General features: G+C 56.1%; 1 protein-coding gene across 1 annotated transcript in view; it reads left to right on the top strand.

Annotated features, from left to right (window-relative positions):
• Nucleotides 1-1,073: 1,073 nt before the first annotated feature.
• IGFBP7 (insulin like growth factor binding protein 7) overlaps nt 1,074-13,346 on the top strand; it is an 18,775-nt gene continuing 6,502 nt past the window's right edge. The window contains exon 1 of the mRNA XM_029998401.2: nt 1,074-1,604. Coding sequence (XP_029854261.1) covers nt 1,112-1,604 — 493 coding nt within the window. The 5' untranslated portion in view covers nt 1,074-1,111. The remainder of the gene's footprint in view (nt 1,605-13,346) is intronic.

Raw genomic sequence — 13,346 nt, 5'->3', positions numbered from 1 at the left:
GGTGAGGGGAATGGGGAAATCCGAGGAAATGTATGCAGACGCCATGGTGTCCGAGGAGGAATGTCCCATGGCGGGCCCCAGGGAGCCAAGGAAGCGTGCGGCGGAAGCCCATTCCCACAGTGTCGGCAGCTGAACGGGCACAAGCGGGTCAATCCCTCCAGAGCAGATTTGGGAGCGTGGGGAACTTGCAGCCTCTCTCAGCCGGCCTGTCTCACTCACGGCCCCCAGCTGCCCTGCATGTGAAGGGACCCGGTGACCTGCCAGGCCACCCAGCAGGGCTCAGCCGCTGGCAACCCATACCGGGCAGTGCCGCATCCCCCAGTTTCACAGCGAGGCACACCGACTACCTCCGTCCTTCCCCACCAAGGAGTGCCGAAGCAGCGCCCGCCGCGCAGGCCCCGGCAGTACCAGGGCTGAGCATCGCCTTGGCCTGGGCCGCCCCCATACAAGAGGAAGCCCCCGCAGATGCAGCCAGGCCGGAGGGGAGGGAAGCGGAAGGGCAGAAAAGAGCGCTCTGTGCCGCCCCACTGCCCCGCCGAGGGGTTTAACAGCACCACGATGCTTTGGGGCGCTGCGCTTCCAAGGCACTGTCCCGACAGACTCGAGCAGCGTTGCCCAGCGCTGCGTGAGAAGCATTCCCAGTTTCTGCTGGTGGCAACGGCCCCCCGCCCTCGGGGACCCCTCAGGAGCCATCCCGGGGCAGGTGATTATCCACAAGCCGAGGTGAAAGAAGGCAGCGGGCAAGAACTTTGTCCCAAGTATGCACGAAGGAAACCCGACGGCTCTCCTTTTCTCCCTCGTCCCTGCTCCCGCGGGAGACCGACCCCGTCCCTCGGGCACACCGGGGCCTCTGCAGCCCCTCGCAGCTGACGGCTGGGAGCCGAGCGGGGGCGGGTGGCGACCAGGGAGGGGACCCAACGTGACGCCGCAGCTGAGGGGCAGCCGGGACCGCACGCGAAGGGGCCGGCGGCCGCGGGAGGGCGGCGGTGCCCCGCTGCCGCGGCGGGGGCCGTGGCCGTGACCGTGGCCGGGGCCGGGCCGGCGCCGCCGGGGAGGGGTTTCCCCCGCCGCGGCATAAGTGCCTGCCGGGGGCGGGCGGCGCCGTGCCGCCATGCCGCCCTCCGCGCTGCTGCTGCTGCCGCTGCTGCCGCTGCTGCTGCCGGCGGTGCCCGCTCCGGCGGCGGCGACGGCGGCGGCGGCGGCGGCGACGGGCTGCGGGCCCTGCGAGGCGGCTCAGTGCCCGGCGCTGCCGCCGCGGGGCTGCCCGCTGGGCCGGGTGCGGGACGCCTGCGGCTGCTGCTGGCAGTGCGGCCGGGGCGAGGGGGAGGCGTGCGGCGGCGCTGCGGGAGGCCGCTGCGCCCCCGGCCTCGAGTGCGTGAAGAGCCGCCAGCGCCGTAAGGCCAAGGGCGGCCCGGCGGCGGGACACCCCCCCTCCGCCGCCGCCGCCCCGTCCGGCGTGTGCCTCTGCAAGAGCCGCTACCCGGTGTGCGGCAGCGACGGGCTCACCTACGGCAGCGGCTGCCAGCTCCGCGCCGCCAGCCTGCGCGCCCAGAGCCGCGGCGAGCCCGCCATCAGCCAGCGCAGCAAGGGAGCCTGCGAGCAAGGTGCGGGGCGGCGGCCCGAGGGGAAGCGCTCGGGGAAGGCAGCGGGAGGGCCGGGCCGGGCCGGGCCGGGCGGCGGGCGCTGCCGCGGGGCGGGAGGGAGCGTGGGGGGGAGCGTGGGTGGGTGGGTGCCCGGCCGTGCTGAGCGACTTCCCGGTGAAACCGCTGGTCCCGAGTGCTCCTCGTGCTGCTTTATCCCACCGGGGTGCTTACTCGTAAAGTCAGGATGGTTTCAAAACCACCTGAAATGGACTCGGGAGTCCCAGCCGGGTGATGCTGCCTAAGCTCGGAGTAAGACTTCAGACCAGCGCCAGAAGTGCGGAGAAGCGTAGCCACTCTCGGCTTCCAGCCGTGCTGGAACTACACTGCCCTGCTTTTCATACTTGGCCTGCGGCTTGAAATGTGGGATGCTGTGACGTGGGACAAAAGGGTTGAGCTGTCCAGGGGAGGGTTCGGCGGAGGAAGGTTGCAAACGGCGAGAAAAGGAAACGATTAAATGGATGTGAAAGCCACAGAAATTCAGAGCCAACGTTCGCTGGCTTGCTTTGGTTCGAAATGAAAACAAGCAGTGACTTTCCCCTGAGCTGCACACAGCGGTTTGCACTTGCAGCATTTCTAACCAGGAGCTCGATTCTTCCCAAGCTTTAGCTTAGGGTTGGTGCTCAAAGAAGAAATTGTTCTGCTGCGGAGCCTCTACCAGAAGTCCTGGCTGCTGAGAGTGGGTTTTGCTGGGAGAGAGGGAGGGAGGGGTGGGACAGAGCACGCAAGCCCTTTACTGATCGTCTCAAGGACAATACTGCAGCGCCAATGCCGTTTTGGTGGAGGAGTGTTTTCATAAACACAGTATGTGTAGGGTCACAACCTCCACCCCCTCCTTCTCTTTCTTCCCATAAGTGAGGCCAAGTATGTCTTGCAAAAAAACGTTTCTGAAGCTCCCAAGGAAAGCACGAAAGGCTGGGTCAGGACTGGGTTATGCACTTTGATGTTGCCCATTAAATGCCCCACATGGCTTTTCACAAACCCTGTGCAAAACATCAGGCTTATATATTAGCCAGAAACATTGTGCTACAGTGTTAACTCCGGGAGAGAAGGAGCTTCAGCCCGCAGGCTAATGTGGGGTAAGAGAGAACAGCCTCTGTCTGGGCCTCCCTCTAGCATTTGGAAGGAGCCTTTCCTGCCCAGCAGACTTGGGAGATGGTCACAGCATTCCTAAAAATCCGTGCTGCTGCTTGGCCCTGCCAGCGCAGACCAAGTGAGCAGACGTGTCTGAAAGATGTCTGAGGTCACGCTTCAGTTGTGTACTTGAGAAGAGGGCTGGGCTCTCACTTGTCTTGCCCAAAGTCACCTGGGAGTTCGTGGCGAAACAGGTATCGATACTCATATTGTAAGCTACTGCCCCAACCCTTGGCCACACTTCCCTGTGTCCACCGCAGACTGGGTGCTGGCTTGGCCTGGTGAGGCTTTGACCCAGACTATGGAGACAGAGTTTGATGAGGTCAATGCAAACATGAGCCACTAGGCAGGATGATGGGAGGCCACCGGCCTGCCAGCCTCAAACAGCTCCCAGAAGACTTTCCCCATCCTCTGGTCATCACAGCGGCAGCTTCTCTGAAGAGGGTCACAGTGCAGGACAGCCACTCCATGCACAAACTGCATCCCTTCCTTGGAGAAAGTCCCTTGGGGTGTGCAGATGTGCAGCAAGACACCTTTGCAGGCTGTTACCTGTTGTTTAAGAACTTTGCTGGAGCATGTGGTGCCAAGCCACTGGCAAAATGTCACTCTGGGGAGCCGCTCTTCTTTTGGCTCCTGTGGCTGGGAGAGCTCTGACCCAGCATCTCGGGGAAGGGAGCAGGAGGGACGTGGGGTGCTCAGCAGTGGTGTCGCAACTGACTCTTCTGAGACTTCCCTTGGCTGCGTGAACCTTCCTTGTGCTGTGGACCTTCTTCTGGTGATACGCATCGCTCTGTGGCTTGCAGCTGAGGCAGGGACTCAGCCCACACACGTGGTAGACATCTGGAAGTATTTCTGTAGCCCTCAGGACCTCCTGGCAGTTAGGACTGTTGGGTGGGGAGGGGAGGGGAGCTGTAATCTCCACACAGATTTTGAAACAATGGCAGGAGAGGACATCCATCCCATCAGACACGCGGGGTAGAGCCTGCTTCAGTATCTTTCCAGATAGGAGACGGCACTTTTCTGGGTTTCTAAAAGAACCTAGATGCTGTGGGAGTCAAAGAGTGGAAGTTCTGGCTTTTGCCATTTCCCACCACAAATGGACGTGATCTCCTTAAGGTGCTCTCTAGGGTGGGATCCTGCACAGGGAGACTACAAACAGGCAGCATCCTTCTTGTATCAGTCATTTGTCTGGCAGCTTTTGCACAGAAGGAGGTCCTTGGGGGACAGGGGACTTGGGCTCTGAGGTGTCTGCATGCACGCGCTGGACTATCAGGATCACATCCTTTGGGTCCAAGAGCGAGCAGCCTTACAAGTCTGAGAAGAGATCCAGAAAAACATGTTTCCAGCAGTGGGTCCTAACTGTGTTTGATTGCTCTTTTTTTTTTTTTTTCCAAGTGGAGCTGGAGAGGGAGGGCTTGTTTTGCACATCCTATTTGAAAGCTGGTGCTCGGGGGGAGGAGGAGGTGCTGAGCTGTGGCTGCCGTCGGCCTTTGCTGTCGTCGGCAGGAAGGGCGGCAGCTGGAGATGGGGCATCCAGCGGAAGAAGGGAATGCGTCTGGGAATGGCTTGTTGGTAGATGCTCCTCCTCACCCACCCTAGCACTACGGCATGCTAGGGGTGGCAGGGCAGGAGGACACAGACTGAGGCAAATGGGGCAAACACTGCTGATTTATCCCTTTCTTGATTCCTGGCCACTGTTGGCTCAAACCTCACCTCTCAGGCAAGGTGGGATTGAGGCTTACCGCAGCCACCTCCTCTTTTTCTGCCTTGAAATATATGCTTGAGACGGGGATCGGCCACAAGCGATTAAAAGACTTGGGCTCCTATTCCTTGGTTAACTGGGGTTGCATTTCATACCCTTTCTCTTGCCTTGTCTCCCTCTCTGTCCCATACGTACCAGCTATTCAAAGGGTCTGAAGGAGGTATACCTGTTGGGAGGGGCAGTCCTACTGATTTGTCATAGGCAACAGCATGTGGGCATGAGTAAAGCCGCCTAGAAACAAAGCACTGAGCTACATAAGGCTTAACATGCAAAGTACTCCTTGAGACACACATATTTTTCCACCATAGATATATTTCCAAGGGGATAAAAGTTCATTAAAATTATATTTGACAAAGCTGACCAAATGCACGTCCAGCTGAGCTTTCTATATTCATCGTGGTGCTGATTGCAGGGTTTTCTGCACAGTGCTCGGCAGTTTTTGCTTGCTAAGAGATACTGCCCACCGACTGGGAAAAACTTGGATGTTTCTTTGTTGTTAAATAGCAAAAGGAAGGAGCCAGTTCTCAGCCCTACATAATTCGCCTTGACCTTGTCCTCGGGATTCTCTTTCTGCTGCTTGTTTCCCAGACCTCTCGGATCTGATGCCTGTGTTCTTTGTACACAAATAGTGAAGCCATGCAGAAAAAGGTATTTCCGTTGCAGCCAAAACTTCCTGCTGCAGGGCAAAGGAAGACACAGTTGAGAAGAGTTTGAGAAGATGGAAATAACCCTTGCTATACCTGCACTTGGCAGGTGCAGGGATCCAGCCAGTCCTTCGTGGAGTGGGTTGCGCCTGGACAGGACCGTTGGGAATGGCTGGAAAAAGGGACCCTTCTTGATTCCCAGCTCCTTGAGGCTGCCTGTGCTGGGTCAGCAGGGCACGGCAAAGCTGCCTGCGTTTGCTCCGGGGGAGCAGGCAGCGATGCCGTGGTGCTCCCTCCTGGCTGGGCTCGTGCTGTGCCCTCACGCCTGCACTCACAGCTGGCTCTGGGTTTGCCCCACTCCCTGCCAGGGAGCCAGGGAGCCGAGGCTGTGCAGCAGATGGATGCTCGGAAGTCTTCCAGCTGCTTTCCAGCATTGCCTTTAAATGGCTCGGCCCTTTGCTCTCTGCCCGTGAACGTGCACAGCTACGCTCAGGTCTGCTGCCAGCTCTTGCAGGCAGGGCAGGCCCGGACACAAAGCAGAAGTCTGCTGGTGGGGCAGGTACAGGCGGTCAGGGGTGCCACCTCCGATGGTCCCCTCGGCAGGAGGGGAGGCTGCCGTGACAGCCGGGGAGCTGCCCTCTGCCGTCACCCGGCTGCGCGCAGATGCTCAGGAGAGCCTCTTATGGAGTTGGTGGCTTCAGTAACTTAGGCTGAAATTAATTCTGCAGCGCACGCACTGAGGTTGTTTACAGCCAGCTGGGACCTGGGGCGGGAGGATCATGGTACCCACTGCCATGCAAAGCCAGCTGGCATAAAGAATTAGGGTTGCGTGGCTCAGCTCAAGCCAGGCAGAAAAACAACCTCAAAGCACCAACCCCCATCAAAAAGCTAGCAGGATTTTTGGCATGACGATCTTTCTGAGCTGAAAAATACCAGGCACAGACTTGTTGCCTAACCAGTGCAAGAAGGGACAGATACCCCCGAGCCTCTCTTATCATTAGCTACCAGCAAATACCTGCTTCGAGGGACATGTTATGACTGCTGGAAATACTGCTGAAGTTGCCTCATTACAGCCCAAAGGCCTTATGGTTTGAAGTCCCTGATACTTGTTCCACCAGGGTTGGGGTCTCCAGGTTGCTTTGCCATTGTCAGTCAGGGCTTTGTCTGTATTTTATGCTCTCTTCTCTCTTGGTGGAAGCCAAGCGCCTGTTCTTGCCCAAATGCAGCATACCACAAAGCGGCTGTCGGTGGACATCAGAGGACAGCGTTTCACTCTCCAGGGAACTGGTGCTGCTTTGTACCTACCTACAAAGACCTCCTGGAGGTAGAAACTCCGGGCGCCTCTGAGCGAAGGGTAGATTTGCTGGCTCGCCAAGCAGCCTGCTTTATTTCTATTGATCTGAACGTGGCTTGTCTCTCCATGGCTCCATGAAAGTCTTTTCCCAGCGTTGGGAGCGTGCAGGGGTTTGCTCTATGGTGACGAGGGCTCAGCACCTTGCAGGATCCATCCCACAGGTTGCAGAGCTTATGAACAGCAGGACCAGGAGAGAGATTCTTTTAAAGCTATAACCATCGCTAAACTTGCCTAAATCTCTCTTTCACCAGCAAAGAGATCCCAGTCACCGGAGCTGAGCTGTCCCCCCAGAGGGGTATCATTTTGGCTTGCCAGAAGCCCAGACAGCATCCCTCCTAGAAGGGGTTTTTTTCCTAAGGTGCCACCTGCCAGCTCTGGGGCTCAGGAAAAGGTGGGTGCAAGGTTTCTTGGCTGTCCACAGGGCTTAAAAAATGGGCTGATGGTCATAGGATCGTGGCTGCCAAGGTCTCATGGAGACTGACAGCCCCAGGGGCAAGTACACCCCCTCAAATTCCTGCCACTTTACCCCAGCAGTGGTTTTGCTTTGCTGGTGCCTCAGTGTCCCATAAAGCTGCATCTGTGCTGCAGACAAAGAGGTGCTGAGTTCCCACAGGTCGATTTTAAAACAAGAACCATGAGTCACATCTGTTGGCTCATTCCGTACAAATTCAGCTGTTGAGGCTTTGCCAGAAATATTTCAGTTTTGAGGGTGGTTTGTTGGGTTTTTTTTAATCCACTGCCAGAGTAGAGCAGAAACAGGATTTTGGGGGAAAATCTTCTGGGAGATGGCAGACTGCTGTTATCACTGACGTTGGCTCATGTTCTCCTGATACAGCTGCCTTAAATTCAAAGGCTCCCAACTCTTTTAGACACCAGAGAGCATAGTTCATATCCGATCACATTTTGCAAGAAACTCTTGTGGATTTGTGCTTTTTAGTTAACAAGTGGATTAGAGTGCTTTAGTTCTTTCCTCCCATTCTTCCTTTCCTGGATTTTAAGGGACTTAACAAACACCCACATTTTATGAGTGCTTGCTTCTTTGCTGGTGAAAGAGAGATTTAGACAAGTTTTTTGCTAAGTCATCTGTGGATGGAAATGAACTGAATTCCCTAATTCTCCTGGAAAGCTGGTTTGGGTTTCTGCATCAGCTGGGAGCGGGGGTATTGCAGCAGTGGCCTGCTACCCGCTTTCTCCCACCACAAAGGAGAGCGTTGCATTTGCAGGTGGATCTTGCCAGCATTTTTGTGCTGCGTCCAGAGAGTCCGTGGCAGAGCAGAGCCGCGCAGGTGCGTGGTGGGGTTACACCTTTTGTTTTGTTTTGTACTGCGGGGTCCTTTCAGATGGAGGGTGGTGTGGGGATGTGATATTTTTCAGTGTGGTGCTTGCTTTCCCAGCACACAGTGCATTGGGATTTTGAGACAGAGTTTCTAGGGCTGAAGCTTTATGCTGGTATTTTTAAAATTCATCTGTAACTTTGGGGTTTTCCACTCCTGTAGGATAGGCCATAAATTCCTCCTTAAAAGGCATCTAGTTATTTGAAAAGGTTTTGGTTCATTGGAGCTTGAGTTTTTATGGTTACTATGCTAAAATCTTATTAGGGAAGCTGTTTAATGTATTACTCGGCAGCTCAGAGTCTTGGAGAGCACCAATATGCCGGGGACTATGCAAACACCTCCACTGCCCAAGAGGATCCCACATTTCACCTGTGTCTTCATTCTCAATCATCATAGCGTATCCAAAATCACTAGGAAGGAATGACTACAGATCAGCAAATTCCTCCCCATGTTTGTTTTTTTCTGTTGCTGGAAAGGCATGCCGTGTTTAAAAAAATGCATTTAATCCTTTGTTGGGCTGAGGTTGATTGAGGTTCATACTAAATAGGAGATTACCACATAACAAGTCTAATCAGGTCGGACTTTTGAAAGCCCTGCTTGCTTTTCCATGCATAAATGCTGCCATGCTTTGTTTCCGTGTCTCCCACCGCAAGCTTTTCACATTCTTTCCAGGCTTTAGCTCATGGTCGTCCTTGTGCCATGACAGTTTTCTTAGTAAAACTGAGCCAAGGTCACACGAAGAGAAGAGGGGAGGCGGGAGAGAAGTTTCTTGATAGAGCTTGTCTGGGAGGTCGGGGACAAAAAAACCCAAATACGCATCCAGATATGGCTGGGAAGCAGCAAGCATGTTTGCAGGAAGCTACTGCCTGTTTGACCTCAGGGACAACATATTTCAGAGACTGGCAAAAGGAAGGGGAGGTGGGAAAAAAGGGCAAGACAGGGGGAAAAGGCAGGAGGGAGGTTGGCTTGTTGCAGTCCGCTCACAAGGACAGTGTCATCTCCGCTCAGAGGGCTTGCCCTTTCCCCATTTGGCTGGTTCCAGGGGCAAGTGTGGTTATAAGCTTGCAGCTGAGCTTCAGAGCAGCCTCAGCCACACTGGCCTCCCCATTGCCCCAGCTTTGAGATTCAGCTTGCGTTGAGGATGCTGCTGGATGCGGCAGAGCGCTGAGCTGGGCACGAGGCATGCAGAGGCACAGCCTTTTCTCTGGGCACAACGCTGGGGCCAGCACAGACCCATCCTGCCTGCTAGATAAGGGAGAAAGGGCTTGGGACTTCGTCCTTTGCAGGGCCGCCCGCTTCTCCCTCCCACCCATATGTAAACCCCATGGGCGACTGATAAATAGCCATATAAAGGTCATGCACAAGGTCTCTGAAGGCGGCGTTCCCGAACCGTGGTAAAACAGCAGGGGTGGGATTTCCAGCTCTTATCGGTCTGCTCCACGCTGAGCCCGGTGGGGTGGGAAGCAGGAGGAGATCCATGGCAGACAGATGGTGGCCCAGGGCCCTGCCTCACGCTGACTCAGTCCCAAGTCTCCAGGGCTTGGGGCAAAGCTGCGTTTGCGTTTGCAGCCTTTTCAGGGTCACTGGGCTGCTGAAGTCTGAGGGGAGTATCTGCACAGGCTTAGCATCCGGCATCTCCTTTGGTCTGGATGTCTCGGAGCTTCCTTCTGTACCTCCTTAGTCTCTTCAAGGCCAGGTTAAAGGAGGGGGAGAAATGCCTTCAGAAAAAGGCAAAGAAGGAGGCTTGTAAGTCTGCCAGAAAGCAGGCAGCTTTGGGAATGGGGAAGGCCAGAAGCTGCTTGCACTTCCCGTCTGCTGCTGCCTCTCGCAGAGCACTGACCTGGGAGGGAGCAGCTGAGGCCGTGCCAGCTAGAATGAGTAGATGCTGCTTACTGAAGGTTTCCCCTTCTCCATATAAAGTCATTTTGAAGGGAAAATACTTTCCCAGCAACTTAGGAGGCTGGAGCAGATCTATTTTCAGACATGCAAGAGCTTGTGAGGGTGAACGATGTCTAGCTTTTTGGTTTGATTTGCTGTCTCGTGGAGAGTGTTCCCAGTCTGTGTTTCACCCGGGGCCATGGCACAGCGATGCAGTGCTCAGGAGGGCTGGCGGGGAACCAGGCTGGTGCCCATGCGAGCTTCAGCATGCGGTACACAGCTTTGTATGTTTGTGGTCAGGACTTCCCGTGCACACCCAAGCGCCAGGGCATACCCCACAGTGCTTCACATTGAGCTTATTTTTGCCTTTAGTGACATAACCTGCAGCCCCCTTAATTTTAGCAAAAAAGTTATTGCTCTGCTTGCCGGGGTGTGATTTATTTGTGTGTGTGTGTGGACACCAAAGGAAGATCAGCGAGGACCAGCAAACCCTGAGCTGCGATAGACGATCCAGGTACCAGCAAGGGGCTGGTGGGTGGGCTGGGAGATGCCTGATCTCCGCCTGATGCGGCTGAGCAGAGAAGAGGTGCCCGGCACGGGACGGGTGTCAGGAACAGATGCCAAATGATAGCCTCATCGAGGAAGTCACAGGCTCTGCCACGTGCTGCTGCAGCAGAAAAGCAACTACATAACAGCAGCGGGAACTCCTCTCCGGCTGCTACTTTTGACATAACGCAGGCTGTCAGCTCCCTGTGATCTGCAGAAAAAACAGTCCCTGTGCTTTCAGGCTCCTCTCCCCGGGGTGAATGAGCTCACTGGCTCTGTAAGTAAGCCCGTTCCCTGGCCAGGGAGAGCTATTTGTCTTACGAACAATGGGCAGAGTGGGGAGGAAATGCCTGAAGTGCCTGCCGAGAGCAGCTGATCTCCATCAACAGCCTGCACTGTCCTCTTGGCCAAGGAGGTCCTGCGCAGTCAGGGCAAGTACCGGCAGGGAGCATCCTCTACATCCCCCGTGCCCCTGGCTCCGTCACTGGCGGGGAGCAGAGACCACTCAGCCGCGTCGATGGTGGTGACCATTTTCATCAGCAGGTACAACCCACAAGTCCCCAGGTCGAAGGAAGCGGACGGAGAAACATTCCCCTTTGTGGGCAGTGCTGCGAGGAGAGCAGCAAGGCCTCTAAGATGCAGGCTGTAGGATGAGGGCCAGGGGGTTCCTTGCTGGCAGGAATCACCTCACCTGCTCTGTACAAGGTGGGCTTGTTTCCAGTCCTGCTGAGCGCACGGTGGCCTCGCTTCCTTCACAAGGACCCCCAAAGCAAGAGGGGTGACTTGAGGGGGGAATGCCCTCGCATCCTCTGAAGTCCCTGCAAGGCTCAGGCATCCCCTGCCTCTCCTGTCGTGGCAGGTTGCCACATCCCCTGTCCATCTCTGGCTGCTTCGGGGGACTGTGGGAGGGAGCGTGAGTGGGACCAAAACAGGCAGTAAGCAGGGTGGCTGCCATGCATCTGGACGTCAGCTCGCTGTGGTGGGAGTCTAGCTACTGCTGTGGCCTGTCGTGATTTGACTTTAAATCTGCTGACTTCTTGGCCTTTCTTGTTTATTTTTAGTGGAGGAAGAAGCCCAGCTCTAGAGTTGTGGCTGTCTGGATTTAAGTCAAATATCCCGAGAGACCACACTGACTCTTCCCATGACACTGTTGCGTCTCTCAGGATGTGTATTCCCTTCTGGCCTCAAGGCTGTGCCGGATAGAGGCGGAGGCCTGTGAATGCTCCCCGTTCATTTTGCAGCCAAAGGCAGAGTCTCAGAGTTCCTCCTGGTTAGATGAAGATGTGCATCCCGAGCTCGGGACTGCCTCGCAGCAGCCAGGCTCTCTCTGTGCAGTGGCTGCTGTGCCGAGTCAGCCGGAGCTTTGCTGTGAAGCTGTGCAGGCAATTCCTTCTTTCCAGGGAAGATAAACAATTTCTCCTCGCCCAGGAGGTGGGTAGAAATTCCCTCTCTCTTTTCCCCTGCCAGCAGTTGCTGCAGAGAAATCCTGGTGTGACCTGCTCCTGGCAGGGTGAGCAAACATCCCCAGGCAGAGGGTGTCCGGGCCCGTGGCACAGGGCGAAACTCAGTGGCAGCCAAAACTGAGACACCTCAGGCAGTGGATTTAGTGGTGCGTTGAATGCTGCCCGCTCCCAACCAGGGAAGGATTGAGCCAGATTCTGGAAGAGCATAACAGTGCCTTAAAATCCACCTGGCTTTTAACATAAGAATCAGGATATCTCTCCTTTTCTGTGGTGGGAGACGGTAGTCATTTGGGGGCAGTTGTGTTTCTCCTGCCTCACGGAGAAGCCCAGTGACCGGTGATAAAGAGGACGGTGTCATGCAGGGGCAAACGCAGACCTCTCGAGGAACAGCTCTGCCCTAGGAAGGGCACCTTGCACGTGGAGGGTTTTGCACGGCTGGAGCAGAGGGTGGCAGCAGCAGGCGATGCTGGGTGCACATCTGCCGGAGGTCCGTGCTCCACGGGGTGAGCTAAGCCGCCTGGGGACATCCGGATCCCACCGGAGCTGCCAAACGCCCTATTGTCCCTATTGCTCAAGGGACACCAGAAAAAGAAACGAGGAAACGGCTGCGCCGGGGAAGGGGAGCAGAGTGCGTGACCTGAGGCGGCCCCGTGGCAGGGATGGCAATACCCTGGGCTGGCGCGGGGGCCAGGCAGTGCTTCGGGCAGGAGCGCGCTGGGGGTGCTAGCCCCACGGGTCACCCCGCTGTACCACCTGCAGGAGAACAACCTCCTGCGGGGTGCTGCTGAGAGCGCAGAGCTGGGCATGGGCTGGAGGTACGGATCTGCTCTGGGCCACCTGGAGCGAGGGTAACTCCAGTACTCTTCCATACGGGAAAGGGTGCTGTGGCTCCGACACACCTCTCTCCTGGCCCACGCGCAGGAATCAGTTCACGCAGCAGCACAACCAACAACAGGGTAAGCGGTGTAACGAGACACTGCTTAAGTCCTTTTCTCAGCTGAGAGACTCAGTTCTGTGCAGAGGAGGAGCACCTGGGTTGTGATGTCTGTCTGCCAGGAAACCAGCTCATACTGATCATTAGGTGCGGCTTTAACCATGGCCCTGGGGCTACACATAAAACTTCCCTGCTTCTACGGAGCTACCTCCTTGTAAAACCAGGTCTGGGATATCTCTGTAATGGAGAATTTGGATTGCAGCCACCCCTGGTCTCTTAGCAGCTTCCCATCAGCAGGCTGTGTACAGTCATTCCTGGACAGGGAAGTCTTGGAAGAGAAGAGCAAACACTTCTCTGGGATCACATCAGCTGCTCAGGAGTGGGGAGCCACCTTGGCATCCCTTGGGCTAAGACTGAGGGATGGCTGATCTCTGCTGGCTAGCGATACCAGCGTGGATCTGCCTCCAGATCCCGAGGAGGAAAAAAAGATGCCGGCCTTCTGCTGGAAGATATTGGTGCAGCGGGATGCACCTGAAACCTGCTCCCCACTGCCTGCAAGAGGGCTGCAAGGCAGAATGCACATGCGGGGCTGAGGTCAGTGCATGTTCAGGACCCCAGAAGGAGCATCAGGACCCAAACCTACCCTTCTTTTACGGA

Source organism: Aquila chrysaetos, chromosome 1, assembly GCF_900496995.4.
Source record: "Aquila chrysaetos chrysaetos chromosome 1, bAquChr1.4, whole genome shotgun sequence".
NCBI classification, from domain to species: domain Eukaryota; kingdom Metazoa; phylum Chordata; class Aves; order Accipitriformes; family Accipitridae; genus Aquila; species Aquila chrysaetos.
This window is presented reverse-complemented; position numbering and strand designations above follow the sequence as displayed.